This window comes from Caenorhabditis briggsae (assembly GCF_000004555.2).
Source record: "Caenorhabditis briggsae complete genome, chrII, whole genome shotgun sequence".
Lineage (NCBI taxonomy): Eukaryota > Metazoa > Nematoda > Chromadorea > Rhabditida > Rhabditidae > Caenorhabditis > Caenorhabditis briggsae.
In genome coordinates this window covers 8,133,753-8,140,937 of record NC_013486.2, presented here as the reverse complement: position 1 = coordinate 8,140,937, position 7,185 = coordinate 8,133,753, and the positions used below count along the sequence as shown (strand labels likewise).

Sequence of the window (7,185 nt, the reverse complement as noted above, 5' to 3'; positions counted from 1 at the left end):
ACTAGTTAAATTCTAATTTCATTTGGGAGTTTCATGCAAGTTATTAGAGCACTAAATATCTGGAATGTGTAAAAACTGATCCAATGAAAGTCACCAACCAACGGACTACCAAACTTTGGAAGCCGAGGAAAAACCACAAACTTTCCGATTTCGAGAATTTTTTCAGGATTTTCAGTTTCAACAATAGACAAAATGGAAAAATTTTGATTCCGTAATTTCTAATTTTTTTAAATTACCGTTTTCCCTCTAATAGAAGCCAACCCAAACCGTCAATTTTGAGCTTAATTATCACGATTTCTGTGATAGATATCAAAAATTTGTCAACTAATAAATTATTTATCGTAATATCACTACTATTTTATCAGTTCACAAATTTTTGATATCCTCCACAAGAATTTGTAATTGAGCTCAAAGATGACGTTTTGGGTATGCTTCTATTAAAGGAAATATATATTTTTTCTATTTTGCAGGATTGAAACATGTGGTGTTCTGAACACTTTTATATGCTCATACATTGTTCAGATTCATGGGATTTATTTCAAAAATGAATAAAAAGCATTTGAATTTTTTTTTCCATTTCTCTCAATACTTCTTTACCCAAGTAATACATTGACCACCCCAAAGCTAGAAACAATGTGTGTTAAAACAGACAAACATACATTCTACTACTACTGTAACTGATAACAAATTTCCTCAAACAAATTCCCTTTCCTCGTACTCATTTACAATCTATTCCTGCCACTGATTACCCACATTTTCCTTACCCAACCCCTTATTTTATTCGTCCTTCTCAACAGATTTATGTTTGCCCTTATGGTTAGAGGTGTTACTAGTTTATATGTTTTTTCGGGTCGATTATATAACAAGATGGTATTCAAATGCTCGTTGCGTCACACTGCTCACTTGCCAACTACCTCTTGTCCTTGATGTCTGTCGTCTCTTTATTTCGTATACTATCTCACCACTCCATATCAGATATTCGTGCAACTTCAGAGTTGCGCCACCTCGAACGACTTGTGTACATCGCACCTTATAATTTGCGGATTAGCCGACGCTGCCTCTTGGGCACATCATCATTGCCCATTTGTATGAAAATACCCTTTGTGTCGGCTAGTTCTTTCGCCGGTACTTGGATCGACAAGATACAGTACCCATGAGGGTATTATGTATTGTGCTCAATGTACTTGAATTAATCCCAACTGGTCCTTCCTCATTTGCAGGTGACACTTTCCCATTATTCTGAACGAGGATGGACAAAGTTTTCAAACAAAAGGAAGTAGATAATTATGAGTTCGAGCAGAGTCATCCCATCTAAATTGACATGTTCCCCGAAGATGTCAACAAACGATAACCAAGTTTGTATTCGTATATTTTTATATGGTAGTAGTGATTTCAAATTCAAACCGAAACCTAATCGGGGTTGTCACAATGTGCCACATGTCAAACCGTTTCGGGGCGCGGATAGGTGGCATTCGGGTTAGAACCTTTTTGTCTCGATAATTGAATTTGACGTGGCAAATTGATGAATGGATATGATAAGGAAACAGATGATGAGAGGAAGGGTGTGATCACAACAAATAGGGTTTCCGATTCTTGTATAGTTTTTGAATGTCAGTAGGAATTAGGAAGATGAATCAGATGAGAAAATTTTGAACTGGGAGTTTTATGGTGGATTGTGAGGATAAAGCATGAAGGTTCAAAAATCCAAGATCCAAAAGATACCGTAACCACATTTATATAATAATCTAAACAATGATACAACTAGCTTCAAAAGTTCTATACTCTTCACAATTAGATAAACAAGAAAGTTCTCTGGATCTATCATTTGGGTTACAGTAGACACTTTTTCATGCTATAGATAGTTTCGATTTCTTGATTTCTAAATTCTAATCAAGATTTTTTGACCCCTCTTCCGCGGTTTCTGTATTAGTAGTGTGCCTAATATATTTGCAGAATTAAGTACACCCAATACCCTTCGGTTTTTATCATGTGTTATCAGTAGTGCCTAGTCTTAATTTTGATCGGCTCTGAAGCTTCTGTCGGTCTCCTTTCATCTTACTGTTTACATCCATTTCCCAATTCACTAATACCTTTTCATGATTTATTTTTTGAGTTATGATGTCATCATGTGGACAAAAAGGAATTTCATCAAGAAGGAAAACTGAAAATTTTGAGAGTGCAATTATATTATAGAAATGGATAAATAGATTGCACGATTTGAGATCTATTGGCAACGAAGCGTAGAATGCTGAAAGGGATGGGCGCGGATGGGTGGAGAAACTGAAGGAATGGAAAAAAGACTAGAAGAGATTAAAACAGAATGGTGACCAAGAAAAAATACACAGACAAAAATTAGTTATTAAGATATAGATAATCGAATCAAAATCACTCGGATCTCGGTGAAGTTCCATTCTCATTGGGGGACGAATTCAATGAGGATCTCTTCTGACTTGAATTAGAAGGAGAATCACTTGGCATGGCTCTAGCAGCCATCATGGATAAAAGTTTTTGACTATCGATTGGGGGAGGAAGGTAGAATGCAGGCATGTTTCGAGGGTTCATCGGATGAGGTGGAGCCATCATTGGAATTGTTGGTATTGGATACATCATACGGGGAGGGAGGACCATTCCTGGGGGCATAAATGAAGGGTAAGGCATCGTATTGTGGGGTAGCACCGGATAGTCATCGGACGTCTTTTTGAATCTGGAAAAAATGAACTTGTATATATAAATTTCGGGATAAGAATATTTAATTTTTACTTCGAATTAATCAGTTTTCTTCACCCCGAAAATCTACTTTATGAAACTCCCAAAACCATCAAATCTTCAAAGTTTATGTTTAAGTGACCTCAAAACGAAAACGTTCTTATTTTCCCAAGGCTTTCCCCCGGGGGTGCGATTAATGACAACAAATTGGTGACAAATTATCGAAACAACTGTCTTCGTCGTTTCTCTTGCCGCTGTCGTTATGTGTGCTCACAAAGCTCTCACCACTACCTCAGGTTGTAATACTTTCATTCAGAATTCCCCCTGATTTCCTCACCTCTTCCTTCTTCGCAAAAACGATCCATTGTCAAACATGTCTTCACTGTTTGGATCCAGTGTCCAATAGTTTCCTTTTCCTGGATTTCCTGGTCCCCGTGGCACTTTTACGAAGCAATCATTGAGACTCAAATTGTGTCGAATCGAGTTTTGCCACGCTGGGAACTTTTCCTTGTAGTACTCGAAGCGGTTCATGATGTAATCGCAAATCTCAGAGAGCGTCAGTTTCTTCTCGGGTGAATTGATAATTGACATTGAAATGAGAGCAATGTAGGAGAACGGTGGTTTCGAGTGGCTACTTTTTCGGTGGCCAGACATAGAGGTAGGTCTGAAAAATATTATTTTGTTGTTTTCGTTGGGGATGAGATGAGCTTTGAACTAGAAAAAAAGAATAAGTAAAGTCAAATGGTCAGATAAAATCAAAAATCGAAGTGCATGATTTTCTTGAATACCTTACTCTCGACCGCAAATTATGAGTAGAAGGGATTATAATAACGGACAAAGTTTAATTGTAGAATTAGATTGGAAGTTGTAAAATGAAGTTTTGGAGTTTTGAAAAAGAGGAATTTCAGAAATTTGTGGTGAACTCAATTGGATTTTAATTTTAAAAGTTACGGTACTGTGAATATTCAAATTGCTCAACTAGTCTGGTTGAATTTAACAATTCGTTTGATAATTTATCTTACAAAAGATATGAACTTTGTCTAAATTGATTTATTTCAGTTATTAAATGTATACTAATAGGAAGACGAACTTCAGTATGATGATTCATTTGAATATGCTTCCGACTATATTTTCTTCATATTTTCCCCCAAATAAATGTAATTTTGCATTACTTACGGAACAGATGAATCTTCATCGTCGTCATCTTCTTCTTTCTCATCTTTCCCACTCTGATCATCTGAAGAACTTTCGGCAGTGGTAGAAGTCGAATTATTCCTTTTAGCTGATTTCCTGACAGGCTCATCATCATCTTCGGCTGGATCATCTCCCAGAGACCTACTCCTCTTTCTACTTTCAGCTTCAACCTTCACCAAATTGTCTTCTGAAGACGTCGATGGCTCCGAAAGCCTAGTATTGCTCCGTGGAGGTGTCCCTTCTTCGTTGGTGGTGATTTCTGGATCCAACTTTGGCGGAAGTTCCAAGTCTTTTTTAGGCTTGGAAGATAGTATAGATTCCATTGAGAATAGCATTATTGGCTATCTCTTTGTCTGTAAAAAAAGGAAAGTTTGTTTAAAAACTGGTTGTAAAATGGAAAAAAAACGGAGTGGAAAAGATAAGCAAGACTAATATTTTTATAACGTTATCAAAATTATGAATTTCGAATTTTCAAATTAGGAGTTGAAATTAATGACACCGTGATAGATAGATGGATGGGATGATGATATGAATTATCAAAATTTTATAATCGGATAGAAAATTACGGTAGATGGAAACAAGAATGCGAAGACGACGAAAAAGCAGAAAAATAGAAAAGAAAGATGATCAGGGATGAGTGCGGAGCACTTGAACTTCGGGATACTGTAGGAATATTAAAGGAGAGGACCAGCTGATCATATGCATTGTTTGGGGAAACATTGAAACATATTAATGATTCTGAAGAGTGTGAATTAGAGACACTATTAGCGATTATCGTAATACGGGAGAAAGAGAGAAGATGAGAGAAATGGAAGACAAGTGGCGTTCGAAAAAAGGTTTGGTTGAAAAACAAGAGTTGAAAAGAAAACAGAAATTGTATCTCCAATATCAGTTATCTTAGTTAACACAAACAACATATCAAATGTCATGATCCGTTGGAGGATGGGGCTCGTTGAGCTTAGAAATGATGAAAGAAATGTGTTAGTTGGTGAAGAACAATTGAAAAACGATTGAGTTGGAAGAGGATGTTGGAGAGGTATACTGTAGATTTATGATGGAGGACAAGACACATGTTGAGCAAGTTTTTTTTTCGGGCTGTGTGGAAAAGAGTCGAATTCTTGGGAGACGAGTTGTAAATTGATGAGTGAGAGGAAGTGGGAAACTGGGAGGTGCAAGTTACAGTATCCCTAGGAGGTCAGCAGAAAAGGGTTTAAGTATATTTGAGGAATAGATCACCAGCTCAAATCAGAGAGTTATCCGTAATACACTATCAAATTATCATTTAAAGAATTATAAACATAAAACTAGGTCCCAAAAAGGCCGTGACCGTTCAGGTAACCCATACCTAAATACAACCCATGTGTGTCAGGATCTTCCATAATATTAGTTTTCGGGTCCACCTCCTACTTCTCTTCCGTTTTCGTGTCACTCATCGAAAAAAGAGCGCGGATGAATATCACAAAAGCGACAGTTGGTAATTGGCCGACTCCGCCTACTCGGCCTCTTCCACCCGGGGCTCCGCCCACGCGTCGCCTGAGACTCATCACCAGTGACACGATCGAGAGACGAAGAAGGAAGAGAGAAACAGATACATAGGACTAATATATTTTATCACTATAATGTTGATGATGATGATCCGATCATCAGTGACTACCAAATTCTGATCGGGGGACCCGGTCTGATTACTCAATTTTCAAATATATACCAATTCCGGGTGGCATTCTAACCTGGCATTCTGTTTTTATCTGATTAAGATTGATGTGAAAAGGAAGTGTCGGCTGGGATAGATAAATGAGGGAATAATTAGGTAACACATACTCGCCGCGTATCATCATAAAAAAGTCCAAACACTTATCAATTTCATTATCAGTAGAGGTCAAGTCAGACGAATAAACAGGCTATCTGGAGCCGACGTGTTTGAGGGTAACATGGCAAAGTATAATAACTTATGAGGTTAGGCAACAATTATGTTCATACTTGATGTTCTTATGGTTTTGATGTGTCGTCGGTGAGTATGAGGTATTTGAGATAAAACAATTGAGATAGTTTCCGGTATGGGAACAAAGTCGTCCGACGAGTGTCTTCGATTCAAGAAGGGGACTGATCGAAGAGCCGATGACTCAAAGAGTTTAGTTTCATGAATCGAGTTAATATTAATGCAGAAAGTATGAAACTGAATTTCCCGAAAGGAGTTCTATGAATTTTTGTGGCTGGAAGCTCTATGGAAAAGTTTTGCCGTCGTTATGTTATGAGCAGTTTTCTATAAAATACCGTTAAATCTGTAATAGAAGGGCCTCTTAACTTTTAACTTTGAGCCAATTTATCTCGATTCCTGGGAAATATATAAAAACGTTGTCAACTGATAAATTGTTTATCATAATATCACAAACATTTTTTAGCTTACACATTTTTATATCTCTCGTAGGAGCCAAGATAATTGAGCTCAAATTTTACAGTGGTGGCCTTCAAGTAAAGAATTCACGGTTTACCAAAAATGTCTAAAAGAAGTAAACTGGAAAAACAAGTTGAATTCCTTGAAATTAAATTATTCATTAAAAAATTATATTTTCTAGTCTGAATTGACTGGATACTGTTTTTTTCTTTGGTTCATGTCAAGACCTAGAATAAAACATTGAGAATACGATATAATTTTCAATTCCTCGTTATTTCCATAAATTGAAAAATAGCTAATAGAACCATTTTTAATTTCACATTTTTAAGGAGCTTATGCTCATAAAATTTTGAATTTTATCCCCTAGAAATTTACCTGACGCCTCTCTCCAACATTTAAATTCCCCCCCCCCCCCAAACTACTGAAAACAAACAGTGAAACAAAAAAGACAATTAACAATTAGTGCCCCTCCCCAAAAAAAGAAATGGGTTCTCTTCTCTTTTCGGGACTGGAATAATGATATGTCGTCAACGAGTATTGGGTTCTCAAAATAAGGAGATGAGACTATAAATTTGGACTGTCTCGGGTTCCTTCTACTCCTTCTTTTAACAGTTTATTGTAATTGCACCTGAAGGGGAAAAAAAAGTATTGGGAAACTTTTTGGAAACCGGACAGGGAAAAGAAAACGTTTTGATAGCAAGACAAGGAAAAGCAAAAAGGAGCAGAGTGACATGTGTCGGGGATCTTCAAGAGGTTGGAAACAGGTCAAACAATCAGAAATTCTTCTGGAAGTATCGGGGAAAAAGATTGTTAGACGGGTAGGATTGGCTCTGGTTTTTATAGAAGATAGGATATTACATAACAATTTTTTCGAAAAGTAATCAACACCTCCG

At 36.9% G+C, this 7,185-nt stretch overlaps 1 protein-coding gene across 1 annotated transcript; it reads right to left on the bottom strand.

The window, feature by feature from the left end:
- Positions 1-2,385: 2,385 nt before the first annotated feature.
- Positions 2,386-4,235, bottom strand: Cbr-unc-130 (the record flags this gene model as incomplete). The annotated part of the gene is made up of 3 exons (XM_002631106.1): positions 2,386-2,704; positions 3,044-3,370; positions 3,883-4,235. The coding sequence occupies 3 exons, from the start codon at positions 4,233-4,235 to the stop codon at positions 2,386-2,388; spliced, it is 999 nt and encodes a 332-aa protein (XP_002631152.1).
- Positions 4,236-7,185: the final 2,950 nt, after the last annotated feature.